At 38.7% G+C, this 20,413-nt stretch overlaps 2 protein-coding genes across 2 annotated transcripts; one reads left to right on the plus strand and one right to left on the minus strand.

Moving 5' to 3' along the window:
- The first annotated feature begins 337 nt into the window (after positions 1 to 337).
- Positions 338 to 2,245, plus strand: LOC121248033 (protein trichome birefringence-like 42). Its single transcript, XM_041146387.1, has 5 exons — positions 338 to 676; positions 755 to 1,036; positions 1,149 to 1,320; positions 1,430 to 1,614; positions 1,686 to 2,245. Exons 1-5 carry the CDS (start codon positions 543 to 545, stop codon positions 2,167 to 2,169), a joined length of 1,257 nt encoding a protein of 418 aa, XP_041002321.1. The 5' UTR covers positions 338 to 542; the 3' UTR covers positions 2,170 to 2,245.
- A 16,887-nt stretch (positions 2,246 to 19,132) lies between these two features.
- LOC121249390 lies at positions 19,133 to 19,765 on the minus strand. The gene has a single exon (XM_041148100.1). The coding sequence runs from the start codon at positions 19,763 to 19,765 to the stop codon at positions 19,133 to 19,135; it is 633 nt and encodes a 210-aa protein (XP_041004034.1).
- Positions 19,766 to 20,413: the final 648 nt, after the last annotated feature.

Consider the following 20,413-nt stretch of genomic DNA (forward strand, 5'->3'; position numbering starts at 1 on the left):
ACAAGTGATAAGGGTAGCCTGTATGAGATCCTACTTGGGAATGAAAAGTTGTTACTCTTTATAATGTTATAATAGGCTCCAATTATATTATTGACTAGTCATTTTGAAGTATAGGTCATGTAGCTTACTCCTTCCATTGAGGCATTATAAATGGTATCAAAGCTTATTCTAATCAGAAATGTGAGACTTGAGCCGTGTAGAGAAATTGTGTATCGAAACCCACTTGGATCACTAATAAATAATTTGGATTATAGGCCATGTGGCTCTTATGTTCGATATCAAAGTTTGTGGACAAGGAAATCCCAGACTACGCAGTCAAGGTCGATAACAACACAATATGTCGGCAATTACAGCAAGTGGGAAAGGGAAAGCTCGCCAGCTAGCACAGAGGGCAGGAACAGATAAGGGATGGGTCTAGTAGACTAAGGGTTTTGCTGGAGATATGAGGATCGAAGAGCTTTGGAGCCAGAAAGGAGAGGCTGCCCGAAGTATATCTATATGCTCTGATCTTCAGCGTAACTGAAACAGAATTTACAGCATTAATGGAGATTATTTCCACCATAAATGAAAAATGGAGGTTCTGCATATTTGCATGCTTCGTAGGCTCCATCATCCTGCTTAACTGTCTGAGTCATGACCAAGACGGCATAAATCTTTCGGCTTCGGGCAACATTGCTATATCCACGACATCATCCAATGACTCGGAGCAGCCTTCAGCAGCTGACGTGGCTTCTGCTGCTTCCGCAAACATTGTCATAACCTTGACATCGTCCGACGACTCGAATCAACATCCAGCAGCTGATATGCAGTTCTTGCAACCATCGAACATAACAGAAAATGGAACAAACGTAAACGAGAAGGAAGATAGCTGCAATATCTTTGATGGTAAATGGGTTTATGACCCAACGACAAGTCCTCTGTATCGTGGATCACATTGTCCATTTCTTAGTGACCAAGTTAGTTGCCAAAGGAATGGCAGGCCAGATTTTGAATACGAAAATTGGAGCTGGGAAGCCAAGAGGTGTCAGATTCCAAGGTAATAAATTAAAAGTATGCCGACTTTTGTATATATTATATATATATATATAGAGAGAGAGAGAGAGAGAGAGAGAGATAACGTCCATTTTTTACAAGGCTGGATTTTTCAGGTTTAATGGTACAAACATGTTAGAGAGACTTAAAGGGAAGAGATTGATTATAGTTGGGGACTCCATCAACAGAAATCAATTTGAGTCTCTTGTTTGCCTTCTTTACTCTGCTATTCGTTCCTCGCAAGCTGAAGTTGATATGAAGGGACGCTCCAAGTTTTTTAGAGCGAAGGTAAGAGAGAACAGTACTTTCATATGCATTTCAGCCGCACCACTGTTGGTTTTATTTCTTCATTGAAGTGACAATAAGCCTCTCTAATAGCCAACGACCTTAAAAACAGGAGTACAATTGTTCTGTGGAGTTCTATTGGAGCCCTTTTCTTGTGAAATTGAAACGAAAGCAAGAACTTGATGGCCGAATTCTAAGGCTAGACAAACTTTCTGACTGGGAAAGGAGGTGTCGTGGTGCTAATATTATGCTATTTAACAGTGGTCATTGGTGGCTTCAAGGTGGGAGTTTCAAAAGGTATGCTTTCTAGGTAATGTTTCGTTTCATTTTGCATGGTAAGCTTTCTGTCTAATACGAGAGACCTGCAGGTGGGACTTGTTTCTGTATAAGGGAAAGGTCATGGAGGAGATGGAGATCCAATCAGCATTTGGGAAGGCAATGAAGGCCTGGTCTCGTTGGATTGATCGCAACGTTGACATGACCACTACAAAGGTTTTTTTCCGGAGCTTCTCGCCAGCACACCTTGGGAAGGAATGGTGCTACAATCAAACCCAACCCATCAAGGATGAGTCCTACGTAGCAAAAGATCCCAGTCCGATTGAAGAGGTCATTGAAAAAACAATTGGACGCATGAGGACACCGGTGAGGTACTTGAACATCACAAAACTAACTCAGTATCGAAAAGATGCGCATACATCAGTTTACACAATAAAGCAAGGGAAGCTTCTTACGGCAATGCAACGAAGACAACCAGAGTCCTATGCTGATTGCAGCCACTGGTGTTTGCCTGGAGTGCCGGATACATGGAACAGACTGTTGTATGCATCTCTGGTCATGGACGATCTCCAATGACACATTTACTTTTTAACTTCTGGCTCTTTGGTTTACGAAAACATAAATTCAGAATGCTCTGCCCAATTGAGAATGAGGTTTGGTGAGAATTTAGATCAAGAACTTCGTTCTATTTTTTTATGATAATTAAATTTAATTCTTTTTATACATTAATTATTTGAAAATTATTTTTTAGTTTTTTAGATATGAACTTATCCAATTTTTGTATCCAAGATTTGTTATTTTATCATTTTCAATAAACCATATGACTTGTCCATTTACTCTTTCATTAGTAATCGAGGGTAAAAAAAAGAAGCATAGTAAACACAGTTTTGTGAACTAACTCTCGCTAGTTTGCGATAAAAAATTTGTACAAGAAATTCTATTAGCAAAGGAGCTTCCCATTACATATTAATATATATCTGATCATCTACTAGTTTTTTTTAAAGAACGTCTACTATTCTTTTGAAAGGTAAAACTAGTGCAATCAAGAATAAAAGTCTAATCAAGAAGAAAAACAGAAATGCACACAGAACTACAGGAGATTTAAAAAAATGCAAGAACTAGTGCCACAAATGTATGGTGGTAGATGTGAAGATATGAGAGAGAGAGAGAGAGAGAGGAAGCGAGCAGGACTGCGAGAATAAGGGTCCAAAGAAGATGTGAAGCTGTGAGATAGAGAGAGAGAGAGCCTTGAGAGAGTGAGGGGAGCTGCGAGTGGGAGAGAGTGAGGGAGCGGCAACTATGAGACCGATGTAGTAAGAGAGCTGCACTTGAGAAAGAGCTGAGTGTAGAGTTTTTGAAGGCCGGAAGCCAAATTCAACTAAATGGGTAAAATGGTACCGTTTAAAATCGGGTATTTGACAATTTGGTTATCAATTTCGGATATTGGGCAAGTATCCGACCTGACCCAATCGATATTAGAACCAATTCAAAAATTTCCATTTCAGACCAGTTTGTTTCGGGTTGGTTATTTTGGTTCGGATGGAGTTGGGTACGTAGTTTAAATGTTCACCCCTACATGACCTGAATGTATGATGGATGACAAGTAATACCTAATATATAATCTATCATGAAGTCAACAAGCATTTGTTGTAACATATGCTTATATTGCCAAACTTGTAAAAGGCATCCAAGTAAGATTAGTGAGGCATTCAATACAATAATTGTTGGCAAACCAAACATGGAAACGATTGGTATAACAGATAAATATTGTGGCTTATGAAACCATTTCTCCTCTAGCGTTCTTATGTTTTATTAGGCCCCAGGGTTTGCACGGCTACCGTTGGGGCCTTGGGTGGGTCTATGGCATCTGCGGTTCGTGGTCGAGCGTTCATGGACATGGTGGTGCAATCACCACAGCCTCTGTCGAAGGTAGTGATTCCCTGGTGTGCACTGAAGGTGGTAGATGGTGATTTATGTGTGGTTTCTTCCAAGGAAGAGATTGTGCTATCGGCTGAACCGTTTAAGTCTTCTTTGGTGACGAAGTTCCTTCGTCAAAGACCTTCTCTTGATGTCATCAAATCTTTCATTAGAAACCATTGTGGTCTTGTCAATCTGCCTGTGGTTTCTTCAATGTGGAAACCTAGGAATGTTTTTGTTCGGTTTGCTAATGAAGAGGATTTCATGAAGGCCTTTACTCACGAGTCTTGTGATGTTGATAGCTTTCCTTATAGGGTCTCATTGGACAACTGATTTATGTGAAGACAATGAACCATCCCTTGTGCCGGTCTGGGTATTCTTTCCTGGATTACCGCCGAATTATTATCATGAGGTGTGTTTCTTCGTAATATTGTTATCCCATTGGGAAAGTTTTTAAGTTGGGATAATAGTAGCAAGTATGCTATGAGAACTGCCAGCACTAGAGTTTGTGCTGAAATGGATGCAGCTGCAAATCCGATCCCTGGTTTCTGGATTGTGATCCCTCAGAATTAGAATAGTTGGTTTTGAGAAGTTGTGTATGAAACCCTCCTAGATTATTATAGGTGATGTAAGGTGCAAGGGAATAATATAAAAATTTGTAAGGGTGTGTTAGAGGAAAAAGCTAATGGATGAAGAACATGGTAAAGATTAGGCGGGAGAAAATATGGGTGCGGAAAAATAATGTTGATGGCAATTTAGATATTGGAGGGTGCGTTGGTGTCGTCTGATATGGTTAGATGGAAATGGAGGAAAAGGTACCTGAGTCTAGTTTACAGCATATAGATTCTCTTGTTTCGTGGATGGTATGGTGAAGGGACCATGTTGAGATAGCAGGAAATGATATGTTGACAGAGGAAAAAGATGCTGCTATTGACGAGGATCAAGTTGACGTGGGATTGGTAGAAGATAAAGAAAACGAATTTATTACAGCTTCTCTGTTATTACTACTGGTAAATGAAGTTGTACATGAAGTTGCAAAATTTGTGAAAAATGGTATGTCTATGGATATGGATAATGGTATTCAAGCAGAGAAGATTAGTGATAACCAAAGGAGACACGGGGGAGTTAAATTTGTGGTTGATATCGATATGGGAAATTTTTCAGATGGGAAGGTAGCAGAGGTTATGGAAAATATTAACAAAGAGAAGGTTTATGATTTCAAAAATGAAAAAAAGAAAAAGAAGCAAAAGGAAAAGGATTTAGGTATCAAGTTGAGAAGCTCCACCAGGGCTCCAAGCAAGCCTACTCGAATGAATATATGATGCAGTGTTTGATGTTTTGGAATATTAGGGGGTTGGGAACTTCAAGAAAAAGGTTGAGAAATTTGGTTAAAGAATTTAAGCCTTGTATTTTAGGGATAGCTGAGCCGTTTCAATCACAACAAAACATGATTTTTTTGATAAATAGTTTGCACTTGGCTGATGGTGTGACTAATGAGGACCAAGTAGGGAAATTATGGGTGGTTTGGCATCATGGATGGCATGTCAAGGTGGTGTCAAAAGACTCTCAACAGATCACGGTTTGCTTATTGGTGAATGGCATGGATCATATTTTTATTTCTTTGGTGTGTGCACATTGTACACAAGGGGAACGTAGAAGTTTATGGGAGGAGTTGAACAGTGTGGTTCCGAATCAAGCAATCTGGGCTATGGCGGGGGACTTAATATTATTAGAATGGATAATAAGCATAGAGGTGGTCATCCAAGATCTGGGACAGCTATGTAGGAGTTTAACACTTGTATTGATTCCTCTGGTTTTTTAGATTTGTTGTTTTAGGTAGTCGTTTTACATGGTGTAATGGACAAGGGGGTCAGGGGCAATGATGGGCGAGGCTGGATCATGCTTTGTTTAATTCTCAAGCATTGGTTACTTGGCCAGATGTTCATTTGAAATATTTGCCAAGAACTACATCTGATCATGCTCCTTTGGTGATAAAGTTAGTTAAATCTCAGCTTTATGGTTTTCCTTCATTCAAATTCCAATAAATGTGGGTGGAAAATGAATCGTTTATGGGGTTGATACATAAGGTTTGGGAAGAGGAAATGGGAGATACGGGTTTTTTTCGGTTAGCAAGGAAGTCAAAAAGCATAAAAGATAATTTGAGGGACTGGAATAAAAATGTCTTTGGGATGATGGATGTGCATATCCGGGACTGGAGCAATGGATTGAATGTCTGGAAACTGATTTACAAGAGGCATATTTTGATGAGGCGAAGTTGGATTTGGTTATGTCAAAATTAGAGTTGGACACTTGGCTTTGACATGAAGAAATAAGGCTACAACAGATAACCAAAGTGAGATGGCTTCAACAAGGGGAGGGTTTTTTCCGTGCATTAAAGGTTGCCAAGCCGAAGATGATTTATAAAAGGAAGCTTACGGATGGATAGTATTTATCTTCTCATGAGGAAGTGCACCAAGGTGCAATTGAGTACTTTGATAATTTCCTAAAAGCCAAGCCAAGGGATTTTTTTTACTGAGAAAACAATTGTTGATGAAGAAAATGATTTTATATGTAAATTGCCGTCTATGGAGGATGTTAGAGATGCTTTATTTTCTATTTCGGTTGATAGTAGTCTAGGTCCGGATGGTTTTGGATTAGGGTTTTTTCAATCTTGTTTGGATATTGTGAAGATGGATCTGGTGGAGGAGGTGGGTGATTTCATTAGAGGTAAGAATTTCCCTTGATTTTATACAGCTTCTTCCTTGGTGCTTGCTCCAAAAGTTGAGAATCCGACAACTTTTGATAAGTTTCGACCTATTAGTTTATGCTTGGTCACCTGCAAAGTTTGTTCTAAAATTCTTGTACAACGGCTTACTCATATTTTTTCTAGATTGATCTCACCTGTGCAAAGTGCTTTTCTCCCAGAGAGTAGTATTTTTAATAATATTAGTTTGACACAGGAGATGATTCATTCTATTAATAAGAATAGGAGGAGTGGTAACATGTTGATGAAGGTAGACATGGCGAAAGCATATGATAGTGTGGAGTTGGATTTTTTAATGCATGTGGTTGAAGCTTTTGGGTTTTCTAATCAAGTTTGTGGTTTGATTCGGACTTACATAACTTCGCCTTGGTTTTTGTGATGACTCGAGTTTGTTTAGACAAGGCTCATGGAATTCATTATTGTTTGCCATGGCATTTTAGGAGCCTTAGTTACTTGGAAGGCCTTAGAGTCTTTGATCTAAGTGATTTGAGCCCAAGAGGGAGTGACCCTAGATTTACATTGTAATTTTTGGCCCTATTTAGAAACACAGGCCCAATGGCTTTAGGCCCATGACCCAAATCTTAGTCACTAGTGCCATGTGTTATGCATGTGTTACACTTTGAATCTAGACTTGATGGTGGGATAAGAACTGGTTTGCACTCCTACCTCAGAGGAATTGCCACTTGTCAACTTACTAGAAACCTTCTAGACGAATCAAGGGGCAAAGGAACCTAGGAAGACTAAGGGGTTTTCGGATAGCCCATCTTCCCACATGCCTAGACCCTTTGCCTTGCCCAAAATTCGAGTCCCAAGGTAGATTTCTTGGGAAGGAAAGCTTAGGGAAGAGTAATAGGGCTTTTCTAGAAAAGTCTGCATAGGGAACCAAAGGGGAGCACAAAGGATTTCAAATTTGGTAATTTTTGCCAAGTGTCAAGCATGCACTAAGCTTCTAGAAGAATAGATAAAGGGACTTTTGTATCAAGGACAAATATGCCCTTAGGGTTTTGGCTAACACACTTCCAAGCACTCCATTCACTTACCACTTGTCACTTAGATTATTTTTGGACCAATGGCACATGAAAAGTCACCTAGGGAAGGAGCACTAGGAAGATGAAGCATCAACATGGGAAGAGGAAGAAGGAGTTACTTGTCATCGAATGCAACTTGTCATCCATGCCAAAGGTTACTTGTTGGGAAAAGGAAGAAGTATGAGATGTTTTACGAAGATACCCTTAGAGAGATATTTACTTGCTTAAGGAAAAGAAGGGCATAAAGGGGAAAGAAGAGAATTTTGGCCAAAGAAGGAGAAACCCTACACGCCACCCCCAAGATGTCCCTTCTCAATGCAATCCCAGTGGAGAATTCTAAGAGTCATTCTCAACAAAAGAGAAAGGGGAAGAAAAAACTTATACCACTTGTCATCCATGCAAAGATTTTGGAAGCAACCAAGGAGAGGACTAAAGAGTCTACTATAAGAAGGAAGGGGTACACACCTATGGACTTTTCCCTTGCCATTTTTTGGAAATTGCATGAACTCTCACTCTCTCCACACAATTCTCACATGTTCACTTGAAGATTCTCTCACTTTCTCGTATTTTCTTTCCAACCAAACAAGGAGGATCCTTTCAAGAGAGAGGATTTCAGCACCATCAAGGATAGACAAGGTAAGGATCAGTTTTCTCCTACTTTTGCACACACATGTCACTTTCTCAACCCGAAAATGAGATTCGAATCTCATAGTACTTCGCGAATGATAGAGTACACACATTGTCTACCGATTTGCCGGAAAATGACTTAGGGTTTTCAAGAAACCCTTGAAGCCAAATAGCAGAGTGGAGTTCATCCTCCATATTTTCGACTACCACATGTATTTTTGCTTTACTTTAGGTTTTGTTTTACTACATGAATGGAATAAAGGAGTTTTGACCTAAGAACTTTAAAACCGAGTGGTATCAGATCATGTGATGCCCTAGAAATTCTCACAAACTCAAGAACACGAAATAGGGTTTTTAGTTACGCTTTCTAATGTAGTATGTTCAGATTTATAGCTTCCTAGTTTTTCTTTACGTGAAGTTTTGTAAGTATACACTCAACTTACTCTTAGTTAATACTTGTATATATTTGTGTAAATCCTTTCTTTGTTGTGTTTGCTTTGTTTGCTATCACTTGATTGTTTGTTTGAACATGCTAATATGATATTGAGTAAATCTATGGAAGGAATTATATGCTTCAGATTTGTGATGAAAATGCCATGAAATACTCCTATAAGTTTCAGTTTTTACTTGACTTAGGTTGATGGTTTATGCAACATGATATTTCCATTTGAACATGCCTTGGAAGTTTCAGACCTTAGTCAAAACCTATGATTTCATGCTTTGTTTCACTATGCCTTGATTTCTATTTTGCATGCTTGAAGTTTGGAACATGTTTAAGTGATGATTCTTCGTGTTTTTGTGCTTATGTGTTTCGGCCTAAGCAAGTTCTCATGATTCCATATATGTGTTTTGATATCTCATATGGTCTATGTTATCATGCTATGAAATGAACATGTTATGCTTGGTTATTTCATGCATGGCATTTCATATATCATATGTCAAGTGTAAGTACACATGTTATAAGTCTCATGTCACATGTATTTGGGGAAATGTGTTTTCAAAGAAAAGTGTATAGAAAGAAAGTGTTTCAAAGAAAAGGGTTTAAAAGTTTTATCACGACCCCAAGTGCTAGGATGGGGGAATGCCCTAGTGGAACTCCTCTGTCCACTCTGGAGTGTTTAAGAATAGAGTGGTAACCCCTAGGTTGACAAAGTATCATCGACGAGCCTCAAATGGATTCTTTTCAAAGAATACCGGAGCGAGGATGCGCCTAACACTATGCATAAGGCATGTAACCCAACGAAGTAAGGTCGAGTTAATATGAATCTCTGTTTGTAACATATTCATCATGGTGTATGGACCGTTGATGGTGTGATAACTAGTAGGAACACTCGGTGCAAAGGGGAAGTGTGTTGTGTCCACCCTCTGAATAAGAAAAAGAGCTTATGTGATAAGGATCATTTGATGGAAATCTTGTGATATGTTCTGATAAGGCAAGTTCTGATTAAGATCACGTGAATAAGAAAAGTTAAGAATTTTTTCTGAAAAGTTAAGTTTTGTTACAAGTCAAGTTCTGGTTAAAGGCATAAGTCAAGTATATGTATGGGTACGCATTTCATGATATACCTCTTGTATGCTTGTATTAACTATGATATGTTGTGTGATTACTTGGTGAGATTTCTTGAAATCTCATTGTGATAGTTTCCACTACCATTCCCCAACCGGAATGATAGAAGTTGTGACAGGTGTAGTAAACGACGACCATGACCAAGAGGAAGAGAATGACACCTCTTCCTCTAGAGAGGATTGTGCCTAAGATGGCTGTAAGTCAGCCTGAGCCTTCCATCCTGGAGCCTTCCATCTTGCTGAGATTTCTTGAAATCTCATTGTGATAGTTTCCACTACCATTCCCCAACCGGAATGATAGAAGTTGTGATATGTGTAGTAAACGACAACCATGACCAAGAGGAAGAGAATGACACCTCCTCCTCCAGAGAGGATTGTGCCTAAGATGGTTGTAAGTCAGCCTAAGCCTTCCATCCTGGAGTGACTTGAGGCCATTAACTAAGAGATCACTGGTATGCTTGAGTTCATTGCAGAATTCAAACGACGTAACGACACAAAGATAAGACCTTGAAAAAGCGTGTGAAGCCCGAACCCTCTTGAAGAAAACGGGAACTTAAGTTTTTTTGTGGAAAAAAAAAACAGTACTAATGGTTTTAGAACTCAACTTTTGTGGAACTATGTTTTGAGAAGGTCCCATGTTTTGGGAGATTTAAGCTATACTCTATGATTTGGGATGTTATATCTTTATGATACATGTTTATGTTTTGGGCAATGTTTGGGATATGATTTTAGTATGGTGTTATGTGCTTTATAATTGCTTATCACGTTGCTTAGATTATCTGACCTTTACTATTTTTTTGCTGCTACGTTATTGCATATTGCTAGTGTACTTAGGTGCATAGCATATTATCTGTCATGTACGAGGGGTGTATAGCCTTGTGTTAATTGTCCCGGCGTCTCAGTCACCGTCCAATCCAAAGAGGGGGCTGGGGCGCCACAGTTTTTAATAGTGATGAATGGGGTCTCGAAAGGGTTCTTTAAAGGAGGTCGGGGTCTTAGGCATGGTGACCCATTATCTCTTTTTTTTTTTTTTTTTTTTTCGTTTTAATGGGGGAAATTTTATCAAGCCTTCAAAAGAGAGATTTTGAGGAACGTCAAATTGAGTACAGAGAAATCTTTTCTTATTTTTTCTAAAGACATCACACCTGTGTGACGGTGGTTTCTTCTTCGTTCTATAGGTTTCAAAGATGGTTCCTCACCTTTTTGATACCAAGGAGTTCCTATTATTTTAGGGAAGCTTAAAGCTTTGTATTGGAGGAAATAATGGCTAAAATTCGTGAGAGAATTGGTGGTTGGAAATCAAAGTTGCTTTCACAAGGGGCTCGGCTACTTCTTATAAAATAGGTGTTGGTGAGTATGCCTATCCATTTGTTATCAATTCGTCAGGTTCCGAAGGCTATTTTGAAAATGCTAAATGTGTGTTTTAGTAAATTTTTCTGGGGATCTTCGGAAGGGATGGATAAACGAAGTTGGCAGGCATGGAAGCAAATATGTTTACTAGTTGAGGAAAGGGGTTTGGGCATCAAAAGGTTGGAAGATATTCAATTTTTTTTTTACATGTAAAATTTGCATGGAAGCTGCTCCATGAGGATTCTCTATGGGAAATTTTCTTTAGAGTAAAATATGTGATGGATAAACAAGTTTCATTAGTTGATGCGAGTAAGGATTTAAGAACTTGGCGTATGATTTTGAAGTGCCTGCCGTTAGTCTCGAGTCAGTCCTGTTGGAAGGTTAGAGAGGGTAGGATTTCCTTTTGGTATGATCGTTGGTCGGAAGAGGGTCCCATGATTAATCATTCTTTCGAGATTCAATTCTGAAGATTATCGTCCAAGAATGCAAGCTGGAAGATGATTGGGATCTGGATTTTATTACTCGGTTGGTTGGATTTGAAAATTTTGTATCTATTGTGGACATTTTGGGAAGAAATAAGGAAGGGGAAGACATTCTTGTATGGACCGAAAATGTGGATGGTAAATTTACAACAAAATGTGCTTGTAGTTGTATTCGAGTTTGTGCTCCAGAAGTGGCTTGGTCTGATTGGATCTGGCATCCTTCTTTACCAAAGAAAATCCCAGTTATGGTATGGAAGGCCTTTCTTAATGCTTTGAGTGTGGATGACCAAGTATGTAAGATTGGGATTCCTATTGTTTCAAGGTGTAATTGTTGTGTTGAAGGGGGGTATGAAGATTTGAACCATGTGTTCGCGAAAGGGGGTTTTGCAGAAGCAATCTGAGAGAAAAAGCCTCTAACCATGTTGGGATGAGTTATATGAGAGGAAGGGAGTCGCAGGATAGAGTGGAAAGCTGGTTCCGTAAGGCCAGAATAAATTCGAAAGTTAGCTCATTGTTTAGTATCATGCCGTGTATTTTGTAACATCCCGCCTAATTAACCCTTGATTAACCCTTAAGTACTCTAGATTAGGCTCCTAATAATGATTTAGTTACTTACATTAAGGTTGATAGTGGGATTAGCATTAAAGTTGGTACTCAGTGTTAATGTGCAAAGGATTAAAGAGGCAAGCCCATTAGTAATTTTGGTGACGCTTTCTATGACCCTAGTGCATTCATGGGCTTAGCCTAAGGAAACCTTGATCCAAGCCTTTAGGAAATCAAGACTAGTTTTGGCCCAAGTATAAGAAAGGTACAGGGCCTTTGGGCCAAGCTTGGTATAGAATGGACTCATAGCCTAATTAGGCCAAGTCAAATCTTGTCAAGTCCAATTTAATGGATCTTGAGGTTCATTTTTAACCCAACAAATCTGGAAAATGAGGCCCCCTCATTCAAAGCCCATGAAGCCCTTAAGCCTTGAACCCACTTTGGCCCTTTTAAGCCTACATGACCCAAAACCATGTTTGGGCTCATTTTGCCATTCAAGACCAAAGGCCCAATAGACCATAGCATGGGTTTCCTTAAGCCTAAATCATACACAAAGTACACAAATTAAGTTTTGAAAATTGGCTAAGGCCATTAACCATCATACTCAAGGTTAGTGAACTTTAAGACATTCTTTGAAGCTTAATTCAGTTTAATCTTTTCTTAAATCTTTTAATTCAAATTTTTTTGAATTAATACTCCATTAAATCATGATTATACCATGTTAATACCCTAGCTAAACCATCCCACATGCCATTAAGAAAAATGACATACAAGCCCCCCAAACCTTGCACCAATCGGTTTTGTGCAATCTCCTTTGTAATGCTTGGACTGTTTTGCCCTTGGGCCCAACATTTTTGTCGTTTTTCTTCAAGGGTAATATGGTCCTTAAAAATCTCATGAAACCCTCCCAAACTCAGTTTGATCCTTGGACGAAATTGGTTGAATCAACCAACTCGAAGAGCCAAAATAGGTGCGCCCTGGTTTAGTTTGTGTTGTAACCGATTGGATTGATTTTGAACTAGCCTCCTACCATGGTTTGCACCACCACCCCATGCTACAACCTTCACCACCCAATCCTCAAGAGGTCCCACATATAAAAACTAAACTGATTTCCTACCACCTCAAAACCACTTTTATCCACCGGTTTCCAAGTTAGGGATAAAATAGTAATTTTCTCACATATAGAGGGTAAAATGATAATTTTATTCTAAGTTGTCTCTTTTCACATTTCTAATTGTTAGTAATTAAAGTTCTAACTTTTAGAATACCCTCTTACAGTTCTTCGTGTTTCGCGCTTTAATCTCATAGAATGCGACAATCGAGGTAAGTTAGCTCTTAACTTATCATCAGTTTACTGTGTATGTGTGATGGGTATGAGAACTATATTTTGTGTTCGTATGTTGTTATATATGCCATGTAACACATGTTTATCTATTACACAAATTATGCTGCCACGAAATACTTATCTGTTACACAATATATTATGTCTCATGTTATTACCTGTTGCAAGTATGTCACATTACGTATGCCACATGTTACAAGTATGTCATGTCATGTCATATTCACTATCACATGTTATGCCATGTTATGAAATATTGTCTGTTGCATGTTATGTCATGTTACGGAATATTTTCTGTTACATGTATGCCATGTTATGAAATATTGTCTATTATATTTATGTCTCAAAGCATGTCATGTCTGTTGTCTTACGTTCATGTCACGTTACGCTATGCCAGGACTTCTGCCTTTTATGTTATATTTCATTACGAAATGTCATGTATGCCAGTTAAGTTATTATAGTCAATCACGACCTTAAGAGCTAGGATGGGTTAATATCCTAGTGGAACTCCTTTGTTCACGTTGAAATGTCTAAATAGGTGTGAAATTTTCTAGGTTGACGAAGTACAGTCAATAGGTTGCGAATGGGGCCTAACTAGCTGGTCATCGGAGTGCGCCAGGCACTAACGCCGATGGAGCCACACTTTATGTTACGTGTGTCCACAGCAAGTGTGGCACAAACAATTCATGGGGCCACAACAACTGTGGAGTATGAAGTATGAGGCCACAACAACTGTGGAACATACACTAAGTGAGACACAATAATTGTAACATGTAGAATACATGGGGGCACAACGACTGTGAAGCATACACTAAGTGAGATACAACAATTGTGACATGTAGAATATGTGGAGCCACAACAACTGTGGAGTACGTATTAACACACTCACAGCTGGTATAGACACCTATGTTGTGATGCGGTAATTGGCAAGGACGCACGGCTCAAGAGCACCTGTATAGCACCCGTATGGTCACTTTTATTAATTAAGTCTATTGAATAGGATTTCAAGTTCATGTATTTCACGTTCAAGTCATGTTTCACGTTATGTTATGTTCAAGTTTACGTTCATGTCAAGTTTCAAGTTCATGTTATGTTCAAGTTCACTTTCATGTTATGTCATGTTCATGTTCACGTTGATGCTATGTTTCAAGTTCATGTTATGTTTCAAGTTCACGTTCATTCTATGTTGTTAGTCCATGTTATATTTTAAGTTCACGTACATGCCATGTCACATCAAGCTACGTTTCAGTTTCAGTTCAAGTTATGTCATTTATGCCATGCTATATGTCAAGTTATGTTATGCTTAGTTATGACTTTGATTATGCATTCATATTTTTACTGCCATGCATGCATCATTAACCTGTGTGGAAGTTTCTTGTTAACTTGCTGAGATTTGTAATCAAATCTCACCGTGGTAGTCCCAACTACCATTCCCCTCAAATGGTAGGCGATGTATCAGGATCAGAGTAGGGAGCAGACACTGGCAGTCTGGAGGAGGTTAACTAGACGCGTAGACGCAATATGGAGCTTACAGCCTCCATAGTTAGGTCTTTGGATAGTATTCCGGCATCGTTAGTCTAGCTACGCGAGTTACTCGACGAACTAGCCCAATAGTGTATTTTGGCAATGTAATTATGGAGGTCTCCGTTGTTTTGAGATTACAGTCTTTTGAGACTAGTGCTGTAATCGTGGATGTTTTAAGTATGCATGATTTATGTTTTAACTCTTTGAGATATTATAAGTTTGGTGCATAGTATTACTCAAAAAAAAATTATCCACTGCGAATATTGCATAATGCTAGATGCATGTTAGGAACATTACATCTTATATGTCATGAACGAGGGCAGGTAAGCTTGTGTTGCATGTCCCGACGCTTCAGATGTTCATCTGATCCCAAGCAGAATCTAGGGGCGTCACATGGTGGTATTAGAGCAATACCACCATATAAGCGAAATCTGGGTTTAAATCCACATATCCTTAGGGAATGCACCAAATATTAGGCTTAAAATTTTAGTCTTCATTAGGCTTGAATTTTTGAAATATGAGAGATAGATCTGATACAAGGAAGCTAGATTCAATTGTGTTCTAGCCAATTCCAAAAACTCTTAAAGCATTGAGGGGTTTCTTGGGATTAACAGGATATTACAGAAAGTTTATTCGTGGATATGGCCAAATAGCAGTACCTTTAACTATTTTGTTGAAAAAAGATGCTTTTAAATGGTCTGAGGCAGCAACTAATGCCTTTGAAGATTTGAATAAGGCAACCACGAGTCTTCCTGTTTTATGCTTACCTGACTTTAATACGTATTTTGTGGTAGAATGTGATGCATGTGGACTTGGAGTAAGGGCTGTCTTGATGCAAGATCAAAGGCCATTGGCTTTTTTGAGTCAAGCTCTCAAGGGTAAGAATTTGATGCTTTCTGCCTATGAGAAGCTGTTGGCACTTGTTATTGCTATCAAAAAATGAAGACCTTATTTGTTAGGGGCTGCTTTTGTTGTTAGAACTAATCACCACAGTTTAAAGTACCTCTTAGAACAGAAGGTGGGTACGGATGCTCAACAAAGGTGGATTTCTAAGCTATTAGGCTATGAATTCACAATTGAGTCAAAAAGGGAGTTGAAAACAAAGCAGCAGATGCTTTGTTAAGGAATGAAGCATCTGTTGGACACTCTGGAATTACCACCAACCAGCTTTATTCACCCAGTTTTTCATATTTCTTGCCTTAAGAAAAAATTGGGTCAACATCACTTTCCACTGTCTTCTTTGCCTCCAGTGGGTTTGCAAGGTGACTTGACTCCTAAGCCTGAGGCTATTTTCTAGTGTAGAATGAGGCAGGTTCATAACAGGGCAGAAGTTGAGTGTTGGTTCAATGGAAGGGGGGCAAGTGTTGATGATGCAATGTGGGAGCCATATTGGTCATTGCGTGATAGATTTCCTCACCTTGTGGGCAAGGTGCTTCGATAGAAGAGAGTATGTTATCGGTTGGGAATTATGGAAGATGGATGAGAGCATTGATGGAGGCCAGCATGAATAAGGACTGAAGTTTGCATGAACAGGGGCTGAAGTCTTCGAATAAGCATAGAAGAACGAACAAGACGCAGCGTTTTGTTTAAGTGGTGGTTGTTTTGAACATAACTGTTTGTAATTGTGTCGTTCAGTTGTGAGTGAGAATAAATAGAACGGTGCCGTTTCATGGCTATCGTTTAAGTCATCAAATGGCTGAACTTGTTATAAGTCTGTGTAGTTTTCCATAACTAACTCATGTAACTGATTAATTCTTCTATAAGAAGTAGCCATAAGTTGGGATGGAGGCCAACTTCGGTATTCAGTGTCAATCAACTCTCTCTCTCTACTTCTTGGAGAATTCTTAGAGGGTGATGTCCTCAAACTACATTAGTTCTTTACAATCATGAAGGGGTCCATTGCATAAATGTGGCTTGGCCAACAACGGCAACCATACGCCAAAAAAGGGCAAAAAACTGACCCAAAAGAAGCCCTAGTCACGATCTGGCACTTCAAATCATGCTCAAAACTAACTAAATATAATTTAGTAGACAACTAACCGAATGAAACAATTGCCAACTCATTTGAATCTTATAAACTACATGTTTTTTAAACCATTGAAGCGTGTTGGTGCCTACGTGAGCAAGCAGGCACGTGGATTGAAGACAAAATAACTAAATGACAGTCTAGACTTGTGAGAGAGATGGCTGGAGAATTCCAACAGACTAGTTGAATTAGATCAGTTAGCGAGTGCTCTGATTCATGATAGAATTTAAAATATAATAAAATCTGTAATGGGAAAGAGAATAAGGAGAACAAGAGAGATCTGTCCTTCTTTAATAGTTATAAAAGTAAAATAACTATTAAAAAAGAAATGTCTATGTCTTTCAAGTAGAATTCAGACATCCTAATGCAGTGGTGCAGTAATCAAAAGAAGTAATACAAGAGATGAACGCAGTAATACAAGAGATGAACGCACTAGAAAGCCATACAGGTCAAGCTCTACCAATTCAATGGATCAAAAATGGATTCCTCCTTAGCTACTATGACATTGAAAATACCCCTCTTCCCGAACCATCTGTTTGCAGAAGCAATAGGTGCTCTTGAAGCTACATCCTTTGGTCTGAATTTGGTCCTCAGTGAAGTTAAGGGAGATTCACTACAGATAGTTCATGCTATAACAAAGGAAGAAGAGTCCTGGTCAACTGTAGGAATGGGTAGTTGGTGACATCAAAATACAGGTGAAACACTATGTAGACTGGGCTGCCCACCATGCGAGAAGAAATACTAATAAGGCAGCCTATGACCTAGCTCAAATGTCTATGTAATTGTAAATATGGGGATGTGTTTTTAATCATGGATTTCTCTAATGAATAAAATAGACTTCCTTTCAAAAAATTTAAAATAAAAGTCAAATATGTTGATAAGGTATATCTCTTGATAATTAAAAATTAAAACTTATTTTTTAGGATAACAATCACAACATATTCCTTGACTTGACATTATGACTATTAAAATACCTTATCAAAACTCGAGGAACAAAAACTGGACAGTCAATGTGTCAAGTGTGGGAAAAATGAATTGAAAGATGCCTTGGTTAATATATACAGCCAATAACAAGCAAGAGGCCAAAAAATAGTCTGGGTTTTGTACCACGCTCATGATAGGATATAACCAATGAAATGACAACTATTCAGTTTCATATAAGTAGTTTTCTTTTCTATCTCCTCTCAGCCTCTTCGCCCAGGGGTGGAGCTTAGCTTCAGCTCCTCCATGCCTCCTAACTGTCCAGCCATCGACGACTATGTATATCAGTGTTTTTTTTTTTTTTCATAGTTTTTTCAGCTATAGCATCAAGACGTTCTGATTTACTACTTACCGACCTTTTATAACTACTATGCGCCCCAACATCGGACTCCCAGTCACCGATCTGTCGGACAAAAGGAGAAAATTGTCCAAACGAGTGGCGCGTGTATCTCATGCCGCCACACGTGCACCATCGAGGTCAGCGGCTTCGAATCTCTTAGATCCAAGTACTAGCTTCTTCCCTAGAGTGGCGCGTGAGCCGCACACGCCACCACTGCCAGTGACGGTCCTATGCCGGTCAGCTCATCTTCAAGTTTCTATTTCCCTATGTTCCTGCTTTTCGTAACCAATAATGAAGATAAAGTGATCGTAAAAGTCTCATTCAGCCGGACCAGACCAACAATGAGTTCTTATTTATAGAAAAATCACATAAAAATAAGATAAGAAAAATCACTTAATAATTATGAACTCCGATCTCTTGATATTAGAAATGTCAAATAACTTAATTTGAAACATGAGCATAGTCTTCGTATCAGTTGATTAATCGCCGATAAAATTATTAAATTATTAAGCAACTGAAAATGCGGGAATTAGATAGTGGTCGAAGAATGAAACATCGATCAAATCTTGATTTGGGGCTAATAACAAAGAGTTGATAATGAGTTCAAGGCAACAAATGGCTGATAATGTGCCTATATATTAAGCCACCGATGGGTTTAATATGGTCTCTGTGAACTAGCAAAACCAAAGATAATATTGGGCCAACAAAAACCAAGATGAAGATTAATATTCCCAAACCAATAAGGTACTAGAACATTTTGATTAGGATAATAATAAAATAAAATTCTTAATTTTATTTTATCTCAAACAACCAATAAGTCACTTGAACATCACAAAATTATCCTAGTATCGAAGAGCACATGAACCCAAACAGAGGACGTTTCATCTGCTCTTGTTCTTGGCAACCAAATTCATGCAACCTGGGGAAAAGAATGGGTGAAAACTCCATTCATTTCCTCATGTTTAACTCTTTGGCTGCTGACGAATTTAAGGAAAATAAAATCATTGTAAAAGTTTTTTTTTTTTTAGAAAGGAACAATAGGAATTTATTCATCAAGTAGAGACCAAATGGCCAATACAACTAGGAATGTCTTCTAGCTCTATGATTACATCATCAATAACAAGAGCATGTTTAGCTAAAACATGTGCATTCTCATTGGATGCTCTTTTAACATGTTGGAAAGACCAAGATTCAAATCTGTTTAGAAGAATCCTTGTATCCATGGAAATTAGACCAGCTTGAGACCAGTTTTCACTTGTGTCTTCGAGTTCATTCACCACCTGCAGGGCATCGCCTTCAAGAATGATTTTTCTAGGACTAATGATTGTAGCTAGGAGGACATCCTGTTGAGCAGCATAGGATTCATCAAGGTGGCAGTCTGGATATAAGGATATTTTTATCCTCCTTGTTGCAATAAAGTTTCCTTCACAATCTCTGATAGCCACACCAACTCCACTTATACAGTTTTGTTTTTGAGTACTAGCATCCCAAGTTATCTTATAGAAACCTTGAGGAGGTGCCTCCCACTGGGATACTGGGTTTCCAGCCAATGGAAAGGATGTCAAGGTTTGTTTTTGTAGAATTTGCAATTCTTCCACCTTCTGTTTTGACTGAAGAGATAGAGTAATAGGATTTGTGAAACTCTGCTTGAAAAGTAGCTCATTCCTTCTCTTCCAGATCTTCATATCACCACTACAAATTCAACTAGAAGAGCTTCCTCCATGTCATCTAACATAACAAGAACCTCGTCTCTGAATGAGGCTTGAGAAGATTTCTTCTTCTAAAAAGGCACAGAGCAGTAGCTCTAGACAACATTAGCTGAGGGGCATTCCGAAAGAGCAAGTTCTACAGTTTCGTCTACCTGTCAGCATATAGGGCAAAGTGAGTCTTCAATGATGCTCCTCCTTCTCAGATTAGATTTTTTAGGTAAGGCATTATGACAAGCCTTCCAAAGGAAAAGAAAAGTCTTTCAGCACTAGTAATGGGATGCTTCCATATTCTTCCCCATTTTTCTTTAAAGCAGCTTGAGTGGGAAGTTTGGCCCTGTGAGGACTGGTGAATAGGCACTTTTTACAAAAAAAAAAAAACCCCCATTTTTGGTCCCACTCCAAATTAACTTGTGACTATGGCAAAAATTAATTGGGATGTACAGAATTGTGTTGACTTCAGCCTGGAGAGTGTCTTCCCAGTTTCAACTTTCCATGATAAAGTGGATTGATCAATCAGTGATGCTACCACTGCCTTAGGATCTGAATCTTTGATATCGCTTTGAATCATGTATGACATGGGGACATGGAAGTTGTCTTCCGAAATTCTGATCCTTTTCCCATCTC

The sequence above is a fragment of the Juglans microcarpa x Juglans regia genome, chromosome 2D, assembly GCF_004785595.1.
Source record: "Juglans microcarpa x Juglans regia isolate MS1-56 chromosome 2D, Jm3101_v1.0, whole genome shotgun sequence".
In the NCBI taxonomy this organism is placed as follows: domain Eukaryota; kingdom Viridiplantae; phylum Streptophyta; class Magnoliopsida; order Fagales; family Juglandaceae; genus Juglans; species Juglans microcarpa x Juglans regia.